At 44.0% G+C, this 25,395-nt stretch overlaps 1 protein-coding gene across 4 annotated transcripts in view; it reads left to right on the plus strand.

Annotated features, from left to right (window-relative positions):
• The window catches only part of MAPRE2 (microtubule associated protein RP/EB family member 2), a 147,014-nt gene that overhangs the window by 114,516 nt on the left and 7,103 nt on the right, over window positions 1–25,395 (plus strand). For all 4 annotated transcript variants that reach the window (XM_008529444.2, XM_008529443.2, XM_070629898.1 and 1 more), the window contains 2 exons: window positions 17,123–17,262; window positions 21,598–21,756. In XM_008529444.2, coding sequence (XP_008527666.1) covers window positions 17,123–17,262; window positions 21,598–21,756 — 299 coding nt within the window. The remainder of the gene's footprint in view (window positions 1–17,122; window positions 17,263–21,597; window positions 21,757–25,395) is intronic.

A 25,395-nucleotide genomic window follows, 5' to 3' on the forward strand; every position in this document is an offset into this window, starting at 1 on the left:
ATCTACCAACAAGGAGCGTGTATTAAAATAGGCATTTTCGTTATGATAGTTATCTAAGTGCATATACGACCATGAGTCGTGATGTTTGTAAATTTATGGCTATGAGCCATATCTGCAACTCAGGATAGCTGTCCAGGGGATCAGATTTTGTGTGTGAACGCTTAACTTAAAAAGAAATTCAAAGTTGCAGTTTCTATAGCAACCACAGCTTAGACACATTGCAAATTCACATATATTAACGTATTTAAATCAAACTCCCGTATACAAATATAGTGTGATGCATTTAGAGTTGCTATGGAAATTGAGACTGAGTTTTTCCTTTTCCTTATAGACTTCAGTGTTCCAGCCTTCAAATCAGATTAATAAAAATACAAAAAAATGGTTTCAAAAAGGAAGCAACCTAAGAAGTATAATAGAATAAAGTATTTTAACAATCATAATTAAATCCCTAAATGTAGATTTAAATAAATCCTTAGTGCTTTTCAAAAACTGTATTGAATGGGGTTCTCTATGTCTCTTCATACAGCCTTAACAAGATGACCATGTTTATTGATTCATTTGTTTAGCAGTGTTTTCACATTTGTTGAGCACCTGTAATCTAGGTAAGCATTGCCTGTCACCTTATTTGGGGAAAGAAAAGTTGGTTTTACTTTCCCAAAAAGTTTGTTTTGTTTTTTAGGAGAGGCAGTGAAATGTAGCAGTTTATAGCGGTCTTTATTTGTGTTCTGATCTTGATTTTGTAGCCCAGAATGTGGTCTCTCTTGGTCAGCGTACCACATGGACTTGAAAAGCATATGTGTTCTGCGGTTGTTGGTTGTACAGTGTTTTAGAAATACCAATTAGATCAAAGTAGTAGATAGTGTTATTCGGATCCTCTTTGTTTTTACTGTTTTTTGTTGTCTAGTTGTAACAATTTCTGCAAAGAGGGTGTTAGCGTTGGTTGTGGAATTGTCTGTTTTTCCCTGTTTAATGCTCTCAATTTTTGTTTCCTGTATTTAGGGCTCTGTTGTTAGGTGCATACATGTTTATGATTGTTAAGTCATCCTGATGAATTGACTTTTATTTTATACACTGTTCCTCTTTATCTTTGATAATTCTCTTTGTCCTGAAATCTATTTTATCTGATATTAATATAGCCATTCCAGCTTTCTTAGGCTTATTCTTTGCATGGTATATCTTTCTCCATGATAGGTTAAATTTCCACTTATCTTGGTCTTTATGTTTAAAGTGTGTCTCTTCTACACAGCATATACTTGTATCTTGTGTTTTTATGCATTCTGATAATCTCTGGACAGTGGAGGGTCCAGTCCATTAACACTTAATGTTAATTATTGATTTGGATTTAAATCTACCATATTATTATTTGTTTTCCACTGGTCCTGTTTTTTGTTTCTCTTTCTTCTTTCCTGTTGTCTTCTGGATTTTAAAATATTTTTGAGCATTCCATCTTAATTTAGTTATTGTGTTTTTAACCGTACCTCTTTGCATTAGTATTTTTGGTGGTTGCTCTAAGGATGGCCACATATATTCTTTTCACAGTGTACTAAAATTAATATTGAACCACTTCAGGTAAAATGGGGAACCCTTGCAACTCCTCCCCGCACTATCTTATGTTATATTTGTCATTACACCTACATACATTATAAACCCCACAAGACCGTGTTATAACTTTTTCTTTAAACCAACACTGTCAAATCTGGTGGCTTCTGAGCACTTGAAATATGCTTATCGTGCATTGGAACATGGTGTGTGTATATATAAAGTGCATGCTGGATTTAGAAGACTTGGTGTGAAAAAAATAATATAAAACTAGACCTAATTAATAAGTTTTATGCTGAATACATGTGGAAGTTTTAATTTGTATATACTGTATATGTTTTGCATATGTTAAAATTAATGTCTTTTGTTACTTTTTGATGTGGCTACTAGAAAATTTTAAGTTACATGGTTCACATTACATTTCTATTAGGCACTGCTGCTTTAAACAGACATGTATTTTAAAGAAGTTGAGAGAAATAGTTTATTTTGCATATATTTACTATGTCCAATGTTCTTCATTCATTCCTGAACCTCTGAGTTCCCTACTGTTTTGATTTCTCTTCAGACTGAAGAACTTTCTTTAGCATTTCTTGTAGAGCAAGTCCAATGGCAACAAATTCTTTTAGTTTTCCTTTTTCTGTCAATGTCTTTATTTCACCTTAATTCTTAAAGAGTATTTCACTAGATAAAGAATTCAGGCAGATACTTTCTTTCATTAAGCACTTTAAAGATGTTGTTCCACTCTCTGTGGCCTCCAGAGATAAGAAGTGCATGTTCATTCTGATCATTCCTCTCCTGTCTGCACTGTATTGTTTTTCTCTGCGTGCAGTGAAGATTCTCTCCGTATCGTTGGTTTGCAGTAGTGTGACTGTGATGTGCCTCATTGTGGTTCTCCTTGAATTTATCTTGTTTTGGAGTTCATTAAACTTCTTAAATCTGTAAGCTTATGTCTTTTACCGTATTAGGGAAGTTTTCAGCCATTAGTTCTTTAAATATTTCTTCCACTTCATCTTCTCTATCCTGTCCTTCTGGGACTCCATTTATCCATATGTTAGAGCTTTTGAAATCATCTCATAAATTGCTGAGGCTCTGTTTCTCTTTTTTCCTGTCTTTGTTTTCTCTTCTTTAGATTTTTTCTATTGATATATCTTCAAGTTTACCCTCTTTTTCCTCTGTTATTTCCATTCCACTATTGAGCATATTTTTTTATTTCAGTTATTGTATTTTTCAGTTTTAAGGTTTATCTTCTTTTTCTCTTGAGCTTGCCTACCTTTTCATTCATTATGGGCTTTCTTTACTGAGCGTGGTTATGATAGCTGCTTTGAAGTTTCTGTCTGCTAACTCCACCACTCTGATCTTCTCACAGTTGGCATCTGTTGATTGTCTTTTCTTTTGAGAATATGTCATTTTCCAAGCTCTTTATATGTTGAGTAACTTTGGATTGTATCCTAAACATTGTGATGTTATGTTGCGGAGACTCTGGATTTTGTTATATTGCTCCAAGAAGTGTTCATGTTTTTTATTTAATAGCCACTTAACTCAATTAGAGTCCAGGTAAAAAGTTCTCAAGATAAATCTCACTCAAAAGGTCCTAACATTCGCCTCAGGCCTGTACCCTCATGCAGGATTTCCTTTTCCTTATCACCACCAAGACGCAAGTCTTCATTTACTTTTTGAGAAACTCCACCCTTTAACCACAAATATTTGTCTCACCCTAGAGTCATCATTTACTCTGTAAAATGCATTTTCTCCATGTCCGCACTTTAGACTAGAACAGCCCGTGACGGCATTTGACTTCCCAGAGCCCTGTAGGGTAGGCACAGGCACCCTTCTTGTCCCTTTATGGTCTTCCCATCAAGATGAGTCATGCCTATTTATTCTTACAGTTTCCCAGGGTGTACCTGCTTGATGCTGCTACCCCACAGTCCCCACTCACCTAACCACATGCTCTCCTATCCACGTACCTACTTACTTCTTCAAGGATCAAATCTTAATTTTCAGAGATGACACAGTATCAACTCAAAACAAGGAAGAGATGCATTTTTACCAGCTCCGTAATTAACAATACTTGTTTTCAAATAGATGTTAGCACTTCTTATATGAACAGTGTTTTTATCTTTCACTCAGTCCCTCATATGTCAGCATTACACCCCCTTGACCTGTTTGTATTAAGAAACCATACTATTGCCAAGCTGCATACTAGTTAATGCTCACTTGGCTACATTTAGATCTGGAGAAAATGAAAAGAACACTTAAAATGGCCCAATTTATTAAATTCTTAGAGGATATCCCCTACTCCCTAGAGGTGGTGGTTTTGTCCCTCCAGCTACACATCTTCCATATGTAAGATATCTAAGGTATACTGCTAGGCATCGGGATGCTTCTCCTCTCACAGAGTAATTAAAACTGCGTTTCCCTACCAATAATGATAAAACCACAGCATAAAATATGAGCAGTGCTCTGCCTTGCCAGGATATTGAACATCTGAGAGTCTGGAATATTCCACAGAGAGGAACGAAAAGTCTTGAAGAATTCAGGAGCTTCAGATAGGAATCTTCTGGCAGTGTCTGTGGAAGAGGCCAAGGGCTTCTTCCTAGGAAGAACCATGCATTTTTCATTTCCATCCCGGTTTGTTTGCTTAGTGAGACAACATTTTTGACAGAGGATTTACTAATTCAATTTGCAATTTTTAATTATTTTGGCTTTTTGGAATCAGAGGATGTCATAGTTTTCTTTAAAACTCGAATTTCTAAAAGCTTGAAGTTCAAAACCTATAAAATGTTGTTACTATTATTGTATAACTCTTAAAATGTAAATCTAATGTGAATATAATTTTTTTCATGAAAGTTAGGGAAAAGGAAAACATTTAAAATGTAGAAGGAGTCATCAAATATAAGGGGGTTAGCAAATATTTGAGTACATACTAAGTGGCAACTATTGTTATAAGCACTAAATATGTATTAGCTCAATTTAGCTTCACAGCAGTCCTAAATGGTAGATAGTATCATATGCCCGTTTTAGAGTTGAGAAAACTGAGGCACAGAGAGGTTCAGTAATTTGCCAGGGTCACACACTAGAAGTAGGGGACCAAAGATTTGAAGCCTGATTGTGTGATTCCGGAGCCCACACTCTTTAACCATTATGTTATACTGCCTCTCTCAGATGACATGGATATGATCTTATTTTATGTTCCTGTCTCCTCCTCACACTGTACTGAACCACAGTACGTTTTCACAGACCAAACTCAAATTGCATGGTGTATGGAAGAAATAGACAAGTCTACAGTGTTGAAAGGCTGGAAACAGAATACATGCTCTTCGATTTGGATGACATTTATTTTAAAAATAATTCTTATAAGTTCAAAAACATTCCCATTCATCCCTGCAACAGGCTCTTGGTGAGCGTTGTTATATTTTATCTACATTCGTAAATGCAGGAAACATTAAGCCGGTTGTTCCAGGCCTCTTATCAGCCCTAAAGTAGAAACGTGTATAAAGCCCAGAATACTGAGCCCTAGATTTGTAGGATTACTAATCTCTGGTTTTTTAACCCTTCAATTCAAATAATTCTCTGAGTATGTGGCCTGGGTGATTTCAGAGTGAACAGTAAGCCCCTCAGACAAAACTGGCGTCTGTTTCAGCCTGCCACGCTCTTTCCTCACACAGGACTTGACAGAAGAGGGCTATGGCCTCCATTGTTGTCCTGCCTGCACCTGGGAAGCAAACCATCCGAGCCCTTTTTTAAACAGCATGGGGTCCTTTCATAGCCAGCATTGGGTCATTCTTATACAGCTCCTCCCTAAATATGCTGAAATATTAATCAGTTCTGCAACTAACCCCCCCCCCCAATTACTCTGATAGATCATCTCTTTTCTCTCCATAGGTATCATAACTTGGTATTTTGGTTCTAAGTCTGACAATAAACCTTGACAGGCCTCAAAGGGTGACGATTTGGTGTTTAGTCTCAGTTTCCATAAGCAGAATATCACAGAGCACCGATGAACCTATGTTTCTTTACTTTTGGTGCCTTTCTGTGTCACTTGATAGGTTGGGTGGGAACAGAAAACAGTTGTGAGTTGAAGAGTTTTCTTGACTCCCTTGGAATTGGGTTAACTAAACTATCAATCAGGTCTGTCTTGTCCAATCATTGTTTCCCCACTGCCTGATAGAGTGAAGTTTCTCATTTAGTATTTGTTGAAATGATTTAATTTAAATGACTGCCGTGTCCATTGAGATCAAGGAAAAGGCAGTATTTAAGCCAACACTGCTGTTTTTGAAATTTTCTCCAATAATCTCATCACCTCGCACTGTAGCTTAGAAGATAGCATGGCACACTACAGTCGCTCAGAAAACATTTCTTAAACAACAGTTTCTATTTCTTGGATTCCTTGTCCTTTGTGTGAAAGCTTGACTTGAATTCTCATTCAGTCTCTTAACAAATATTTGTTAAGGCTCTATAAGAGGTTCTGGACCCTACAGTGATTCAAGGAAGTTACAGCCTAGTGGGGAAGCCTGATGACAAACAGACAGTAACAGTAAAGTGAGGTAAGTGCTATCAGGGTGTGTAGGAAGGTCACCTGAGCTGGTTTTGTGTATTCTAGAATGGTTTCTTGGAAAGAGTGAGGTTCCACAAAAGCTTAATGAATGAGTAGAAGTTAGCCCAGTGAAGCGCATGGAAAAGAACATTGCAAGCTGGAAGAACAGAATGTTGAAATCAAAAGAGAATGGCTCTGTTCAGCAAAGTGTGGGTTCTGTGCGGTTTTTGAGATGTGAGGCTGCAGAGGTGAGCGGGGCCCTTGTATAATGAGTTAAGAGATCGTATTCAGGTTCTTTTGCCGCAAAAGAACCACTACAAATTTAGTACCTTAAAACAGCACGCATGTATTGTCTCACAGATTCTGAAGCCCGGGCACAGCTTAGCCATGTTCTGTGCTTTAGAATCTCACCAGGCTGCAATCTTGGTATCTGCTGTGGCTGTGGTCTCATCAGAGGCTCAACTGGGGAAAGCTTCCTTGGGTTGTTGGCAGTTTCCTTGAGGCTGCAGGACTGAGGCTTCTGTTTCTTGCTGGAAGCTTCTCTCAGTTCCCAGAGGCCACCTACAGTTTCTTGCCATGTGGGTTTTTCCAACATGGGTGCTTACTATATGGCAGCTTACTTCAAGGCCAGTAGAGGAAGTCTCTCTGGTGTGTCTGCCAGCAAAACACAGTCATATATAGAGTACCATAATCATGGGAGTGGCATCCCATTACCCTTGCCATATTCTGTTGGTTAGAAGCAAGTCAGAGGTCCCATCCACACTCCAGGGTGGGGAACTAGACAAAGGTGGGAACACCAGGAGGTGAAGATCATTGGGGGCAGGTGAGGGGTCACTTTAGGATCTGTCAGTCACAAAGGTTTACGCTTTATAATATAATGGGGACTGTTGGGAGTCATTGAAAGGTTTTAAGTACAAGTTTACTCTGATATGGACAACACGCGGAGAGGGCACAGTTACAGTCCAGAAGACTAGCTAAGCTGTGGCAGCAAACCATGTAGGAGAGGAAGGCGGCCTAAACACAGTCATGGCCATGGGTTAGAGACTTTAAGGAGGTATGATCAACAAAACTTGATGATGATTGGACATGAGAAATAAAGGAAAGGGGAAGCCGAGGAGACCTGCTGCACAAGTTTCTGGCTTGGTGGTGGCTGGTGGAAGCAGAGAACCTGGAGCAGGAGCCAGGTGACGTAGGGGACAGCGGATGATTCAAGTGGGCCTCCACTCTGGTTCTCACCTCCCTGAGCTCCACCTGCTCTCTGGCTTCAGACCACGTCTCTCTTTGCAAGGGAGTTGTGGGTAAGATAGTAGTGATGGCGCACAACAGACTTGCCACCATCAGAAGAACAACCTAAAACACTGTTCTTGCCTGTGGAGTCAGTAGCACTCTGACCGAACATTGTCAAGTGATTAAGTAGTGTGCTCCCCTAAAATGGCCGTGTTGGTTTGTAAGGTTTTTGTGTAAATGACTGCTGTATACCAGGAGCGCGGGGAGACCATGATGTCGCTGTCGTGGTAACACCTGTGTGTCTTTATTCTCCGTGTCTGGCTCAGTTCGTTGGGTTCTTTCAACCACTAGCTTTCCTTATTGCTGCAGCAAACAGGCAAGGGGGTGCTCCCTTAAATTATTGTTGGGACTCTGGTGTGTATTCTTTTCATCGGGGTGAGGGATCCTGACCATTTCTTCATAGAAATTTCTCTGAGACAATTTGAAAACAAGAACTTGAACTAAGGGGGTGATTGGTTGGCACCTAATGTGTTTCAGAGCATGCTTAATTTCCTACCAAAATGTGAGAGGTGTGAAAAGTCAGTTTATCGAAAAAAATATACACCATGTTCCAATAACTATTTAAAAGTTAGAATTTTTAATATTTGAGCCATTTCAAGATGAAGAGTTCTTTCCTGCATTTTTCCCCCTATGAAAAATTCTCTGAAACCAGAGTGACTCAAGCAGAGCCTGGAAAATACTGGAGAATCACATGATGGCTAAAAATAAGCACATCATCTCCAGCAGGGACAGTAACCAGGGCAGAAGTAACTTGGTTCGTGAATGCTCATACTGGCTGGGCATGCTCAGTGGAGTCAGGCCCTCTTGCCCATCACAGGGCAGCCTTTGTGACCACTGGTCAGGGCAGGGGAGCCTCAGGCTCTAGCTCTCCGTGCAGGGGCAACCCCACCCTCCCTAGGCCTCTGACTTTCAGCGTAGCTCACTGGCATGCTCTCCCGGGGCAGAGCCAGTTATCATACTCTGTAATGACCCTTGAGCAGTGGACTGGGAGGGACACAGACTGACTCATAATTCTTGTCACTGCCTGCTTTTCCTTCAGCCCTCCCCTTGGAATCAATAGCAGATGCTACTGATCACAGAATATCTTTTCTTTGTAGTTAATCTTTCAAAATTCAAAGTTGTATAAAATGGCTGAACATTTGATGTCTGTTCTAGAGGGTATATAATAGCTTTTTCTGAACTATAGCATTGTAAATACTTTACCAAAAACATGACTTGTCTGGAGCACTCACTCTTCATAGCCAGGAGAATTCCTGCAGTAGCCCCTAACTGGCCCTTCGGCCTCTGTCCTCACCCCCTGCAGTGTGTTGTCCACACAGCAGGCAGTGAGCCTTCTAAAACCGAAGTCAGCTCATGTCACTCTTCTGCTCAAGACTCTGCAGTAGCTTCCCTTTTCCCTCAGAATGAAAGCCGACCTCCTCACAGTAGCCTTTGAGGTCCTGCATGACCTGTCCCCTCCAGCACCTCTGAGACCTTCTCCTCCTGCAGTGCCCCATGCTCCCTCGGCTTCAGTATCTGGCCTGGCTCCTGAACAGGCGAGGCAGGGCCCGTGCACTGGCATTAGGCCTTTCCTTTTTCTGGAATGCTCTCCTTCTTGCTGTCCCAAGGGCCAGCTCACCTCTCTCAGGTCTTTGCTCAAATCTGACTTTTTCAACGAGGCCCTGAAGAAATAAGGGTTATTCCTGCAACTGGCATGCCACTTGCGGGGATCCTGGAAGCTGTGACTACAGAGTTGTGACTATGGACTATGGAGTTGTCACAAGAGATGTTGGCTTCTGTGGGGAATGGGACTTTTGAGCTGGGCCCCACACACATATACCTGGTGTGGATCTCTCCTCCTTGCGTCTGTGCTGCAGGACTCCCACCGAGAGGACTCAGAGTTCCTGATCCCTGTCCTTCTGAGTGGACTCGGGCTGAGTGTGGCCTGTGGAAGTCCTGTGGGTCTGAGTGAGGAGTTGAGACTGTGGTCTTCGCGGCGGACGCTCAGGCTGTCCCCTGAAGGTCCTGTGCAGACGCTCAGGCTGTCCCCTGAAGGTCCTGTTTAGACGCTCAGGCTGTCCCCTGAAGGTCCTGTTTAGACGCTCAGGCTGTCCCCTGAAGGTCCTGTGTAGACGCTCAGGCTGTCCCCTGAAGGTCCTGTTTAGACGCTCAGGCTGTCCCCTGAAGGTCCTGTTTAGACGCTCAGGCTGTCCCCTGAAGGTCCTGTGTAGACGCTCAGGCTGTCCCCTGAAGGTCCTGTTTAGACGCTCAGGCTGTCCCCTGAAGGTCCTGTTTAGACGCTCAGGCTGTCCCCTGAAGGTCCTGTGTAGACGCTCAGGCTGTCCCCTGAAGGTCCTGTTTAGACGCTCAGGCTGTCCCCTGAAGGTCCTGTTTAGACGCTCAGGCTGTCCCCTGAAGGTCCTGTTTAGACGCTCAGGCTGTCCCCTGAAGGTCCTGTGTAGACGCTCAGGCTGTCCCCTGAAGGTCCTGTTTAGACGCTCAGGCTGTCCCCTGAAGGTCCTGTGTAGACGCTCAGGCTGTCCCCTGAAGGTCCTGTTTAGACGCTCAGGCTGTCCCCTGAAGGTCCTGTTTAGACGCTCAGGCTGTCCCCTGAAGGTCCTGTTTAGACGCTCAGGCTGTCCCCTGAAGGTCCTGTTTAGACGCTCAGGCTGTCCCCAAGGTCCTTTTAGAACGGTCACCACAGCTCCTACCCACACTCCCTGCCCCTGCTCTTCCCTTCCTTTCTCGTTTCCATAGCATTTGCTTTCTAGTTTATTTCGTCTCTTATTGATTTATTACATTATTTATTCTCTAATTCCCCCTGTTAGAATGTAAATTCCACAAGGACAGGCATCTTTTGTGTTTCATTCATTGTTTTATCCCAAGTGCCTATAGCTTGCCAGGTACACAGTAGGGGTTCAATAAATATTTGCTGCATGGATGAATGGATCAGGGTAATTGAGAAGGAGCAGAGACTTGAGTTTCAGCTCGCTGATTTTCAAGATAGAGAGAGTATGGAATGGGGGAACCTATGCCTTGGAGCTCACTGGTGGATATGGGCTAATAAATTTTTGTAAAGATTTTCTTTAAATAAAATGAGTCTCATTTTCTTATTTCAGCAGTTTACTTTTTATTTTGTCTAGAAATGGGAAACCTGTGTACTTTTTCTTCATTAGTTGAGTCAGGTCTCATTTGCTGAGTAATAATAATGTAAGCTAACATTTATTGAGCACATACTCTGTGCCAGGCTTTTGTGTAAGAACTTTCCATGTGTTAACTCATGCACTCTTCCCAGCTCTGGGAACGGGCACTGCTATTCCTATCTTAAACATAAAGAAGTCCAGGTGGCAGCAAAAGTCACGCCTCCCGGCAAGTAACAGAGCCAGGATTCCTATGAAGGCCGCCTGGCTGCAGGGCCTCCACGCTTAACCACTGTCTCCCTAGGGGCAAGATGGAGGATACCCAACTCTATACCATGTCTTCATTCCCACAAGATTTATATGGTGCCTGATCGGCCATATGGAGCTGCCCATGTTTATGAGCTGACACTGAAGTAGGAGAGCCAAACTTGGCCACTGGCTGCACTAGTAGGACAGAAACCACAAAGGCTATGAACTACTAATTTCAGAATAAAAGAACCAACCTCTTAATGATCTCATGAATCAGGGCATCCTGGAACCCTGTTAAAGTTCCATTTGGACTGACCTCTGGCCACCGAGGTGCTTTTGCCCTCAGCGCAGATTACAGACTCTACAAAGTGAAGGTATGGAGCCACTTTTGGAGGAAAGGACTAGATCTTGAATTTACCGTGATCAGAATTATGTGGGAGCTGACAGTCATATTGATGTGGGGTCAGTGTAGTCACGTAGAAAACCCTCTTACTGTGGGCAGTCTCTCTTCCCATCTGTCCAGCCCCATCCTCTTTCCCCTAGCAGTGGCCTTATTTACCTGTTTATTTTAACCGAGCTCATTATCTCAGTTAAAAATAAAATCTATTTGCCAAGGTATAGGGAATAAGGAAGTGATGTCAGTCTATCTGTAGTCAATGTAGATGCCATGTTATCTTCTGCTGTGTTTCAGTTGTTCTGTGGAGTTTGGTTTTGCTTTTGAGCTATAATTGACATATTATATTTCAGGTGTACAACATAATATTTGAATATATCGTATTTAAATATATTGCAAACTGATCACAGAAAAGGCTGGTTAACATCCATCACCACATATAGTTACGATTTTTTTTTCTTGTGATGAGAACTTTTAAAATCTACTCTCTAGCAACTTTCAAATGTACGATACAGTATTATTAACTGTCGTCACCATGCTGTGTATTACATCCCCAGGACTGACTTATTTTATAACTGGAAGTTTGTACGTTTTGACTCCCTTCACCCATTTTGCCCACACCCCGCCTCTGTGGGGTTTTTGAGTGAGAAAGACCCAGGGGTGAAGGGAGTGTTCCCTCACAGTACGGAAGAAGTTGGGGATGACCAGGAGAGTGGTTGCTTGCTTCCTGAGTGTGTATGTGTGTGAGTGCACATGTTTTTAAATGTCTCTGTGGTTCTTGTCAACAGTATTAATGTCATATTTTTAGCTCCTCTGTTTATGATTTTGGCAGATGGAATACGGTAGATTATGTGAGAAGAATTTCTAAATTCCATCAGAGCCCTGGCCATGAAGGATAAGTCAAGTACAATGCTTTTATTTGCTTCGTCATTCTGAATTCATTGGGCCTCCTATGCCCAAAACGTTGTAGCATTTTCCATAAACATTAAGCAAGCTACTAATTATTGACATTAGACGCAGCGATGCACTGGCTTCACCAAGGCAATGAATCAGGCCACTCTTTGTTTTTTACAACTATGGTTAAAATGTCTTAGAATCATATTTATACCCCAAATCCTAAAGGCATTAATTAAGACACAACTGCTCAAAGACTAGCATTGTAAATCATGTCCATATCGAATGGGTAAAGTCAGGGAATTACAGGGACTTGTACAGAATTTATGTCTGTGTTCCTCTGCTTCTGAAACTCCTTTTTATTTTGAAAGGGAAAATTAGGGAGAGAGAGAAAAGCTTAAGGGAAAAATGATCCTTGTGAAAGAGGGCTACCACTAATTATGTTTTCAGGACATCATCAAATGCACCTTGAAAAAAAAAATTGAAATGTTTGATAGCTGCAAGAGAAAAATCTATATCTGTATTATAGCCAGAGTAACTGCACTCTCTTTAAAAGCCATTATGTAAATGTTTTTCACCATAAGCATCACTGAGCAAAGAGGCCTGGGAAGACACAGAAGTGAAATCGTTGGTGGACCAGGGGACATTCTAGGAAGCAGGAAGGCAGCCCTTGAGGACCCCAGTATGTCAAACCAGGATTGGGTGCTATCAAGGATGTTATGGGGTCACTTCACAAAACTGGAATACACATGGCAGCTTACACAGAGGTGTTCTATCAATGTTAAATTTACTGACATTGATAACTACAATTTTCTGATAACATCCTTATTATAGTGGCCCAGGTAAGTGGGAAGAGAATATCTGGAGCCCCCAGAAGCTGGGCACACTTTAGAGAATGGTTGTCTGAAAGAAGACAGAAGACTTTTAAAGCAAATAAGCAAAGAGTTGGTTCTTAACTGTCTAATGAGGGTGATATGCTTTAAAATAGTGTCTACTGTTATTATTCTAAAAAATAAACCATGAAATCATTAAAGATGATGAGCAGATGGTTTCCTTTTCATTTTTATAAATTTTCGTATTTAGTATTTCTTAGTGTGTGTTAATGGTATGATAGCTGTGAGGGGAAATTACTTCCGTATCAAATTACAGCTTGCGATGATTTAAAGAGCTCACTTTACATTCTTTTGAAAATGGGCTTTTTAGTTTAACCCTTAGTTGTGTGGTTTTTTAAACTCGAAACCTCTGAAGATAACTAAGGTCTTCCCCACGTCCTTCCTGTTCTTTAATTTCCTCAAGTTTATTCATTAGAAGGTATAAATGTACAAGTAAGGGGTGCTGATCTCTCGTTAACATTTTCTTTTCAAACAACGTAAATTAGAATTTCAAAACCCCTCTTATTTTAAATTTCAAATACTAATTACTTAATGGCTCTCTTTTTAAATTTTTCAAATTTGTTTTCCATTCCTTTCTCCAGGCTGCACTGCACGTAGTTAGTGACTGTCGGGGGTTGGGGAGGGCGTGGGCAGAACCTATTCTTTCACCCCTCGTTTAGCAGTATAGGTCGGGGAGCGTGGACCAAACCCCCTCTCTCCACCATCCCTGCCCTGCCCGGCAGCAGGGGACGCCAAGTCTGATGTTCTTTTCCTTCATCTTTCTCATCTCGAGGAGACCCACAAGCCACATGCATGTGCCGGGGTGAAAGACCCAGGACTCTGCCCCCAACTGACCTTGACAGGATCCATGAAACACAGACATTGTTTTAAGGCCTTGACTCTGAACCACACTTTGGCACGTCAGACCCCCACAGGCTTTTTTTTTTTTTTTTTTAAAGATTGGCACCTGAGCTAACGACTGTTGCCAATTTTTTTTTTTCTCCCCCTGCTTTTTCTCCCAAAATCCCCCCAGTACATAGTTGTATATTTTAGTTGTGTCCTTCTAGTTGTGGCATGTGTGAAGCCGCCTCAGCATGGCCTAATGAACGGTGCCATGTCCGCGCCCAGGATCCGAACCAGTGAAACCCTGGGCCACCGACGACGCGGAGCGCACGAACTTAACCACTCGGCCACAGGGCCAGCCCCCTCCACAGGCATTTTTAAGTTGGGCTCTGTCGATAGCAAAGGATGTGTTTCTTCAAGAAAAAACAGGGTTTCCCTGTGAGGCTACATGTGGCTGGAACTGGGAGAGCCGTAACTGCTGTCGGTAACTGCGGCAGCTCTGGCCTCTGGGCTGTGAGCCCCCCAGCGTCCCCCCCTGGCCCCGTGTTTCTCTCCCAGCCAGCTTCCTCTGCTTATTCATCGTCTCTCTTCCCTGACAACTTGGCCTTGCACGGGGCTTTGGCTTCCCATGACCCCTTCTACTGTTACATCATGCCAAACATCTCAGGTTTTTCTCAAGCTGCATTTGATGATATCCTGAAGATATAATTCGTGGTAGTCCTGTTTTACAAGCAGTCAGCTTCTCTTCCTTCCATGTTTTCCTTTAAAAATTTACATGAGACTGGACAAGGCGGAGAGTATAAGAACATGCGTGTATCTGATGAAGCCAGCTCAGTTATTACAACCGGCCGCATCGCAGATGCTGACTTGCTTAGGGAGGACTGCCTGGGTGGGCAGTGGGTCACGTGCTCTCCAGGGAAGCCCCCTTCTTCAGGGCTGTTGGCTTCAGAAGAGGCAGTGAACGTGGCAGAGGCTTGGACAGCCTGGCACAAACCACCTTGCTCCCCCCTACTCAGAGTTAACCATTTACTGACTGAATTTACCCACTTGAGCTATCGTCCTGATTCCATAGATAAGGATCTAAGTAATAATGGACGAGGATCTTGAAAGGGAACCAAGTAAGAGATCTCTTTCTGGGAGGCTGTTGATTTTTGTTTCATTTCCTTTGTGTTTTGCTGGCTCCTCCTGTCAGTGACTTTGATGTTGGCATCAGCTCCTCGAGCTTTCTCTCGTGTCGTTACCATGGATAGATGCCTCTCCTAGGAGTTGTTTAATAAATTATAGAAACTTTATTGAGTGTCTCCTCTAGGTCAGGCACTGTGATTGGCTGTAGGAACATAGAGCGTAAACAAAATAGATGCAGCTCCTACCTTGTGGAGAAGGAGACATTAGATGAGTAACTATATCGTGACAGTTGCTAGGCACTGTGCACAAAGGGTTCCAGGTGCTGTGGCCTCTCAGAGCAGCAACACCTAAGCTGAGACATGAAGGGTGGTAGACTTAGTCACCTGGAGCGGGGGAAGGAGTGTTTCAGGCAGAGCCAGAATCACACTCTATGGTCCTGTAGTCTAGAACACTGCTTTGTTCTTGAGGACGTTCAGCGTGGTCATGCCTGGGACCTTCTGGAGAGCAGGTACCTCCAGTATGTGGCTCATGGTAGGCACTTAGTAAACATGTATATATTAAAATATGACGTGTTGCTTATAAAAAGATCTGAAGTAACTTGATTTTTCAAAAGCTGCTTCCCCAGTCAGGCTGACCAGTGGCTGCCCTCAGAGAAGGCTCCTTGCCAAGTCAGCATGTGCTCGCCCTGGCTCCCCTGCTGTTCTCCACGTTATTTTCTTTACCCTGTTGGCCTGGCCTACAGCTAGAGAGCCTGGCCAATGGGACACGGAAGTAGTGTTCCAGGAGCGTTTTATGTGGCCTTCCAAGATAAAGGATGCTTGCAGATGTATGAGAATCACAAAGCAAAGCAGCGTCTAGAATCCTGGGGAAGTTCTTCTGCATAAGTGAGGTTTCCAGGTCACTGAAGATTTACCCTTCAAAATACTCAATTTATTCATTCTCCTTTTAACGTATATCAGGTATTTCGCCATATTTTTGGAAGAAAAATTTTTTTTCGTTTATAACAGAGAGGGATGTATTTTCAAGGGCATGATGCTGTCAGTGTTTCTTGAGGGTGTGTGTGACTTTGCATCTGTAACTAATGATTCCAGGCCCCTGAGTTGTCCTGTTTGCTCCTTTGTAATTAGGAGATTGGTTGAAACTTGTAACTGCTGTCAGCACACTTGCCTTTATAACCCCTGCCTCTTTCTAATCTGTTGGCACTAATAAATTGTAAAGCAGGAACAAAACTGTACAATTGGAAAACATTTAACCAAATTTTATTGACTTATTCCTGTATTTATTTAAACATGTGTTCCTTTACCAAGCATTGGGCCCATCACCGGGGTTACAAAGCTGAATAAGACATGTCTCTTGCCCTCCAAGAGCCTTCTAGAGGAGCAGAGCATGAGGGATGGTGGTGGAGAATTGGGTCCATGGGAGGACTGCCTACGCCAGACGGGGAGCTGCCACCTGCTGGAACTCTGTTCAGAGTAAAACCAAATGGGTGGGCCCCCAGTCATGCCTCTGAATTTCTTAATCCATGAAGTGCATAAACTTCACTGCATTTACTTTGTGGCTCCTGTTTGGGCTGCTGAGGCCATTCCCTAGGTTTGTGTCATGTTCTAGATAGTGAGAGCCTGTCATGAGCTGAGCTCCAGGTAGGTGGGGTCTTACCTGAAATCAGTGGTCTTTTTTTTTTCGTATTACTTGTGATGCTCTTGAATCGCTTGGTTAAGGTGCTGATCCCCAGACCTCCCCATTGTAAAGCCATATCTTTTTCCCTGTCTAATAAGTAGTTTATAGGGCAATACCTTGACATGTCTGAATGTCTTGTTCCCCCAAAACTTCTCACTTAATGTTTTAGAGTCAATCGATGAGCCTTGGCTGAATCAGTTATGGATGTTACAAAATTGTGATTTTTCTAATTCTAGCATTTCTTCTATTTACTAGCTTTCGGTGTTCTATAAAGAAGATCTTTATATCTTCCCTCCTTGCCTTCTCCATCAGTATGGACTAGTTTCTTACTTGTTCAGTGCATTGCAATACATTACAGCTATTATTCTTTTGATATGCAAACTGTCCCAAGTGTGACTGGTTGGGAGCCCCTTCAAGCTGGCCTTTGACATTAATCCTTGAGCTCATCTTTGCACAGTTTCCCAAGTTCGCCTTGTGCTTTCATCTCTTATACTGTTTGGTAAACTCCTTTTATATCATACGTTTGCTATGTATCTAAAAAGCATTTTTAATGTTGCCAATGTTTATAATTTATTCTGGTTACTTTCAGGTGCGGCTAAATCAAGTCCAGCATCTAAACCAGGATCCACACCTTCTCGTCCCTCATCAGCCAAAAGGGCTTCGTCCAGCAGCTCAGCATCCAAATCTGATAAAGATTTAGAAACACAGGTCATACAGCTTAATGAACAGGTAACTCATCATCCCTGGCCCTGTCTCTGGGAGCAGTGACACGCGTAAGGGGGGAGGGAGCAGCCCCTTTTAGGCCTGCGATAAGAGAGGAAAGGTGAGGCAGACTCAGTGGTTTCAAGCAAGTTAGAATAAAAGGAAGTGTTTGGGCAGATGAAATCAGTGTCCCATTATGAATAAAAGATGTTAGTCACAAATCTCAAAGCTATACACTAAGACAGAAGGACAAATGACTCAGTCCCAGGTAAATGCAAGCTTGCAGGCCAGCCGATGCCTCCCTCACACCTCAGTGCCTGTCATGAGCTCCAGGCTAGACAGTGGCTTATCTGCCCACTTCTGGCCAGTCTAGATAGTGTTAACAGCCTTAGGCTTAGGCTGCCTGATTCCCTTCCTCCCCCTCTTCCTTCAGCAGCTATTTGTTAAGCCTGTTCTATATGACAGACCCTGTGCTTGATGCTAATAATGTAATGGCAGCGAGAGAGATACCGTCCCTCCCCTCACAGAACTTAGGGACAGCAATTGCAAACGCTCGGCTGTTACACAAGCCAAAGCAGAAAACCCAGCACTTCCCACAACAGCAGAAGTTTGGTGCCACAGGAGCACTGAACCCAATATTGGAGGGATCAGAAAGGCCACAGTTGTGTTTTAAGTAGAAGAACTTTCCCTTCTGTCTAATATTCCTCAAGATTACAGTCATTCTAGCTCTACTGTCTGACTTTTCAATGTAAAAGTTTAGGTATGCTTTCTAACTAACAGTGGCTAATTTCGCCTAAGATCATACATAGTTTAACAGTAATAAAACAGTTGATAGTGTAGAGCCCACTGCGGACGCCACCTACCCTCGCCCTGAGTCGAGAGAGGCTTTTGATCCTGGCTACTCCCACCACTGAGAGAGGCGCCTTGATTCAAGGTCCTCAGGCTGTTCCCAGCCACTCACTGGGCCAATCCCAGTGATTAATCTGATGCTTGATGAGCCAGCAAGAGTCTGGAAATAGTTTTTGAGATAATTGTATATTTGCAATCAAGAACCTAGTTTCAAAGCAGCCATTTGCTTAACTAGGGTATTTTTTTTACACTTCTGATCATTTTAATGAAAAAGGTGAAACCTGAAGTCATCCAGTGGGTAGGACTTTGATTTAGAAACTGTGGAATGTTCTAATTACCTGCTGATTCGCAGTTTGAGCCCATATAGAATTTCCAGTAATGAATTCTTCTCAGAGAAAAGGCGGTTAGGACAGCCTTAATGAGCCCTGGGCCTCGTGCCTGAGGCTCCGAGCTAATGGAGTGGACCTGAAGAGAATCAGGCGTAGGTCTCTACTTTAGATTTATAACTCTTTTCTCCTTAGAAACCCAAATTCTTGTGATGTTTCTATTATCTCATGTGTCTTCGTGATTTCTCTCCTCCCTGTCATCCTCTCTACCACACCCAGGTTCTCCACCCTCCAACCCAAAATGTAACCACATGGAAACTTCAAGGTCCTTCCTGCCCCTCTCCCCTACAGCCTTAGTCAGCCAGCCCCACTTCCTCACCTTGGGGCTGGCTCTAGGTTCCCATTAACTCTCCAGTCAAAGAGCCCCATGTCCCCAAGGGACCCAGACCTTGTCCTGCTGTCCAAAATGCCACCCCAGAGAGGACAGGGTGAGAAAATAGAGAGGAACCTTCCAATCGTCTTCCTTCTGCTTGGTGTAATTCCTTCATTACTTCCAAAGGGCTTCAGTCCCCACCTACCCCCGATGCATTCACATCAACAAGGAGTGTGTGCTTCCCCACCCCCTTCCCTCAGAGGGAAGGTCCTACACACCCCAAATTGTGAGCCTTCGTTCAACGGACATTTACTGAGCACTTCCTCCAGATCCGTTTCTGTGGTTATCTGTTACGGCTCCCTCTAGTTTCTGTCTTCAAGCCTACAGAGTGGCCCCCTGAAGCTGGTGGGTAGCCACAGAGGCATCTCTGTGTTGGAACTGAGGACACTAGGACAAGGAGGCGCTGAGTGAAAATGCCTAGGCTGAAGGGTGAATTACAGCAGTAATGGGGAAAGTGACAAGTGCCATAAACTTTAAGAATTCTCATTTACTTGGCCTCCTGCCTTTATTCAGGCAGTCTCCCATGACATACTATAAAAGTACCACTGTGCTAGACAGTTCCAATGATAGAAATGAATCAAAAGACAGAGGGGAAAAAACGACATGACTGAAATCATTAGGGACAGATCCTGGAGAGTGGGTTAGCAAATAGGTAGTGGGGCGGAGTCACTGCTGTGCTCAGGGAACCCTGGGGGCCGGAGGGTGGGCATTGGTTAGCCCAGGCCGACTGTGGCTCGGGCTGCAGGACTGAGAGGACCTGCAGTGTGTGGACACTGAGAGGGTGTGGAGAATTGGGAGAAGAGAGCTTCCCCCTCTCGTCCCTTCCTCTGGACTTTTCTCAAGGGGCCATCCCCAGCATCCCCTCCACCACTTAGGCTTCCTCTGTGATATGTGAAGGAGCCGGGTGGGCTCGGGCTTTGTGCGTGGGACTGTGGAAATGGAATTTCATTTGCCAGTTGGTCTTTCATCATATAATTTAGCTCCTGTTGGTTTTTACTAGGGAATGTTTATAGCCGCACATCTGTTACCTAATGCATCTGGAATACTACCAAAGGCCAACCTGGCCTGGGTATTTCTACAGAAGCCTCAGCTGTTTGCTCATTGCGCAGACCGAAGTACTCTCAAGAGGCAGACAAACCTAGTTCTCATGGGTAGAATGTGTCCAGAGACCCTTTTTGCCTCCTACAGGGGGAGCTGGCAGACACAGACACCTAAACTGCCACAAATCCGTCTGCTGGCACCAACACAGGCTTCAGAGGGATTCTGTGGCCAAGCCCGTGGAGGGGGCTGGTTTGTTTTAAAGCAAGAAAGCATTTCTAGAAGAAAGGGAGTTTTCTTTTTCCTGGAATTCAGGCTGCTGGTTGCCTCCAGTTTTTACAAATGTCCAAGCCATAGTATTATCAGAAATGGGAGTTGAAAGTTAGCAGACTAATGCTCCGCTGCTTTGTAAGTGGCTACGTGAGGGCATCACTGAGGTAACTCTGAGGGACCGTGTCCCTGAGTCTTATGGGATCGATAGGAATTTGGCAGGTGTGCAGGAAGGGGCTAGACACTGCATGTGCTCAGTATATGTTTGAATGAATCAATCATTCCAGACAGATAAACAGCATGTACAAAAGCCCAGAGTTATTAGAAAGAGAGAAAAAAACTTTCCATTTGAAATGTAACTTTTGGGAATTCTCTTAAGGATGATTTTTAATATACTGAAAGATTTCACCTGGGGATAGCCATGAAGGACATAATTCACCTCCTAATGAATATTCTCTGCGTGAATATAAATGCACAAAGAGTTAAAAAAAAAAAAAAAACAAGGGATTCTCAGGGCAGGACAGGGTGATGGTTTGTGCCTGTGTATAGCTGCTGTGCCTGTAGGAGTGTGGCAGCCTAGAATTGGAGACCAGATCTATCTACACGCCCTTCAGTGTTTCCTCAGCCCATATGACAGCTTTGTCGGGCTCTGCCTCAACCGTGTCTCCGTCCCTTCACCAGCACTGTCTCTGTAATCACTGTGAGAGGTGCACAGCCCCAGAACGTCCTTGAACCAGCATCATGGGAGACGAAAGGGAGTTTGGGCCATTTCACTGGAGGAATGGAGCTTCCATATCTTCCCACCTTTCCTGTCATGTTCCTAAAGTCAGAACTAGAGAAATTAAGACAGATGCACTCAGCCAGGCTTTTAGTCTCGCCCACTTTTCCTTGTGTAGCCAAGACCCAATTTCTCCGTAGAGAGCATTTGTCGAGTTTGGCTCAGGAACATTTATGAAGGGGTCCAAAACTAAGGGCAGCTCTTAATGCAAGTGATGCAAAGAGAGGAGGGCAGGCCCTCACAATACATCTTAAGTAACCACAGAGACAACCTCCCTCCTTTTCCTCTCCTCCCTCCTCCCATTCTCTCATCTCATCTCCCTGCAGAGGATGAACAAGTTAGGAAAAAGGTGTGCTCTAGCCCATGTAGCAGGAGAGGAAAGCTTATTTGGAGCCTGGATGGAACTGTATCAAGCAGAGCGATCCCTCAGACTCTGGTGAATAAACACTCAGTTGACAGAGGGAATGACGAGTGTGCTGTGGAAGTTGGACGGTTTGGCCCAGACTCAGGCTCCTAATAACAGCTCCTTGTTTCTCCCTTAGGCTTGCACATCGGTTATTTTTGCATGTCTGTCCTTTCATGTTTCGGGTCTTTATACGCAGGCACAGTTGGTCACATTTCTTACACTTTATTTTGGGGGTTGTCTTCTCCACCCCACTCCCTTCCAGGTACATTCATTAAAACTTGCCCTTGAAGGCGTGGAAAAGGAAAGGGATTTCTACTTCGGAAAGTTGAGAGAAATTGAGCTCCTCTGCCAAGAACATGGGCAGGAAAACGATGACCTCGTGCAGCGACTAATGGAAGTCCTCTATGCTTCGGAAGAACATGTAAGTGTGAGGGGAGCTGTTGACCCCTGTGCTCTAAAGTGACACTTGTGGTCAAGGTGCATGAGCAACGTGCCTTCAGCTAGCACCCTGGGACCTCAGTGAGAATTACAGCTCAGCCAGTGCATTTGATCTTCCCAGAGGAATAAACATTATCATCGTGATCCATTGACCCGAGCTCAAGGGACATGCCTTCATAAACTAATCTGGGAAGAGATGGGTGGATGGGAGGGGAGTAAGGGGACTTTGATTGAGAAAAATAGGCTTATGCAGCCAAATCTCAAGTGGTTTTCAGCTCTCCAAGCAAATGAGCAGTAGGAATGTAAGGATTCTTCTTTCTTCATGACAGATCAGAGTGTGGTTAAAGGAGAAATTAATCTAGATGCTTTTCCTGTCACCATAAGCCCTGCAACTGTTTTTATTTCATAGCTGGTCGTCTTGGTTACTTATTACCACTACAGAGCAGCACTATGGGACAACCCCTTGTTGAAAAATAATTCTAGAAGGCCTCCTCCGTGGGGAGGACCAGCCCACCCGGGTTGCTGCTCACCAGCGAATACGCCAAAGGGAGACCCAGAATGTGGCTGCGTCCATAGGTGGAAAACAGATGTGAGACGCAGCGGAGGCACAAGACTCTCAAGCAGCAAGGACAGGAAAGGGCAGGATGAATGGCAGAGACCAAGGAGGGTCACCCCAAGTCTGCCCATACAGGGAGGGAAAGGGCCCAGTACCTGGCAGCAAGAGTGGGAGCCTGACAGAGCCTTCCCTTCCACAGGGCTGCACTGTGGAAGGCAAGAGCGGACAGGCTGGGGTTTCGAGCTGCTCCTCAGGCCAGGTTGAAGCTTGTGAAAGTATTAGGGTCTTTTTGACCGGGAGGCCTGTGGATGTTCTGAGCGCTCCATGGTTGGGTTACATGTGTGTGAGTAATTTCATAGACTGTAACAAGCCACCAGCAAGTTTACTTTATGTCTTATTCCAGCTGAATAATAGGCAAATGTTTACTCCGTGTAAGATTAAAATCCTAGCTATGAAATTTTCCTAAACTGTAAGAAACTGTCTGGGTTTTAGGGACTCTCCACCACTTTTTTCATTTCCCCCAAGTTATTTTTTTTTAAACTTCTTTCTTGGTTAGCTCAGACTGTAGATCTTGAAGCCCTGGGAATCAGCCTGACCAGGTCCCAGAGATAGTGATGGCTTCACAAAATATGGTCCTCATTCTTTTCGGATCTGATGGAGGAAACCAAAGCTTGATTTGTAGTGTGTCTGCACCACCCAGAGTGGCATTTATATAACGTTCTGTTTGTAGAGAGTGCCTTGTAGTCTGTCAAACACTAGATGAATTACGGTCATTCTCTTCACAAGCTTGTTTGAGGCTAAGTCCCATGAGGTCTGGGGTTGAGCAGCGCTGGGAGCCCGAGTGAATGGTGCTGCTGTCTGTCCATGGCAGTGCCCACCTACGGGAGCGAGGCCGCGTGCAGGATGGACTCTTCCCAGCCCTGTGCTTCCAGTGGGAGGAAAGCCTTCTGAATCTAACCTCGAGCCAGATCTTGTCCCAAGAGGGAGTCCTCGTGTAGGAACACCGTCAGGCAAACTCCAAACTGACGATTGACATGGACCACTGAATTCCGGGCTAGTGGCAGGCAGGGCCAGCCTTAGGCAAGAGCTCTTGCCTCCTGGGTGTGATTTCAGAGGGGTCTGCAGAGATGACTGCACTCAGCTTCTCTTCTCCCATTCACGTCACACCCCCCCACACGCCCCAACACCAACTTGCTGAAGTCTGGATTCAGAACGCCATTCTTGCAGTGTATGGGCAATTAATCCAGACACCCCAAGCAGAAGTAATACTTCAGAGCATTATCAGTCATTAAGACTGAGTAAGGTTTTAGCAGCTCCCTTTCTTTGCGATGAGAGTTGAGGGGGAAGAGCCAAGAGCTTTACATTTGTCGGATCTTTTAATTCTCTTGAGAATCCTATCAGGTAAATATGTGTTGTCATCCCATTTTACAGATGAGTGGAACTAAGGCAGTAGAGAGGTGAAATTACATTCCCAAGTTCTGAGTGCGTAAGCAACATGATTTGCATTTGAACTCTCGAGGGCTGAGTTCATGCTCTCCCTTCTCCAAGCCTGAACTGCCTGTTAAATGGGGAACATGGTAGTAGTAATAGCTAACATTTATTGAGCATTTAGCATGTGCTAGGTATTACATTCATGCTCTGTCTACATTTCTCACCCTAACCACAAGTGAGGAGGCGAGAGAGAGACAGACAGACAGCGACAGCGGCATCACCATCACCATTTACTGTATGCTAAGGAGTATCCAAAATCCAAGAAGAGACTTAGAGACAGTAACCAGGCAATTGGAATCTGGAAAAGAAAATAGACGTAAGACAAACTACATGTGTGGGTTACCGGAGCAAAATCTTCCAACACAGTTGCTACCTTAATTTTTCTTGTTCCTTGATAACTTCTAATGCAACCCTGTGTCTGGACAACTCCAAAAGAAACACATCAGGTTATACTGAGTTTTCTATAGAGAATAAGCTGTTTGATCTGGAATATGCCAAGTCTCCTTGTTTAGAACGTGACAAGACCCATCTTTTAAAACCTTGGTGTCTATATAGAAAGAAGGGGAGGACTATCTGCCATGTGCCTGGACCCTGCTGGTTGTTTTCCATACACTGCCTGTGTGCTTGTGTGCACACACACGACACTTCTTACAGAGGAGGACACAGAGAGGCTCGGGAGCTGCTGGCCTACTCGTTTCTGCTTCTCCCCCTAGAGGTTCAAGGAATCATCCTAGACACCTTAAAGCCTTCAAGTGTTTGCCTTTCTCCCTGAGCATAAGGACTCTTGTTTCTATGGCAGAGTCCCAGAAGCTTATCCAGCTTCTGTCATTGAGGGCATGAACCTTAAAAAAAGTTTCTCCCCTTGCCCAGGAAAGGCATCGCTTTGGAAAAAATGGGCTCAGAGGTTGCTCTGCTGCTGCACCCACCCCCCAAACTCTCGGAAGCCTCCTTTTGCCCCACCATGCTTGACTCTGACACTGAGTCTTGTTTTCAGGCCACTCACACGCTTTGGTGCTGGGTAGACATGCAGGTATGATGTGCACACTAGGAAGAAAGGCCAGTACTTTGTGATGCCATTGGTATGACTGTGTGTGCACATCTGAGAGGCGGAGATTTCTGGTTGTCTCTCTCCTGGAGACAAGAGGGGTGCTAAAGAATCAAAAGCTGGATTGAGTGCTTGCTCTTCTGTTAAACATAGATGAACCCTGCATTAACATTTCACATGGAGGTATTTGCTGGAGAGGCCTCCTCCCTAAGTCTTTATTTGGTGATGGCTGGTCTTTGATTCTTATGGTCAAACAATCCTAGAATAACATGTTTGGGAGATATAGAAATCCAGATGGGAGTTTTGAGTATGCAAATAAACAGAGGCAGTTCAATTTGCAGTTGTAGAAACCTAATGGAAGTTTCCAGAGCAGATCGCCAGCCAGCTGTCCAGTGCCTTTATCATTCTGTTATCTTTTCCCTTAGTACTGAACTTGGGGCCACAGGTATCTAGACTGACTTGTTGGTTAGCTGCTGCCTTGTGGATCTGTCAGCTGAGGTGCACCTGCATATTGACAGGCACTTGTTTCC

Source organism: Equus przewalskii, chromosome 7, assembly GCF_037783145.1.
Source record: "Equus przewalskii isolate Varuska chromosome 7, EquPr2, whole genome shotgun sequence".
NCBI classification, from domain to species: Eukaryota; Metazoa; Chordata; class Mammalia; order Perissodactyla; family Equidae; genus Equus; species Equus przewalskii.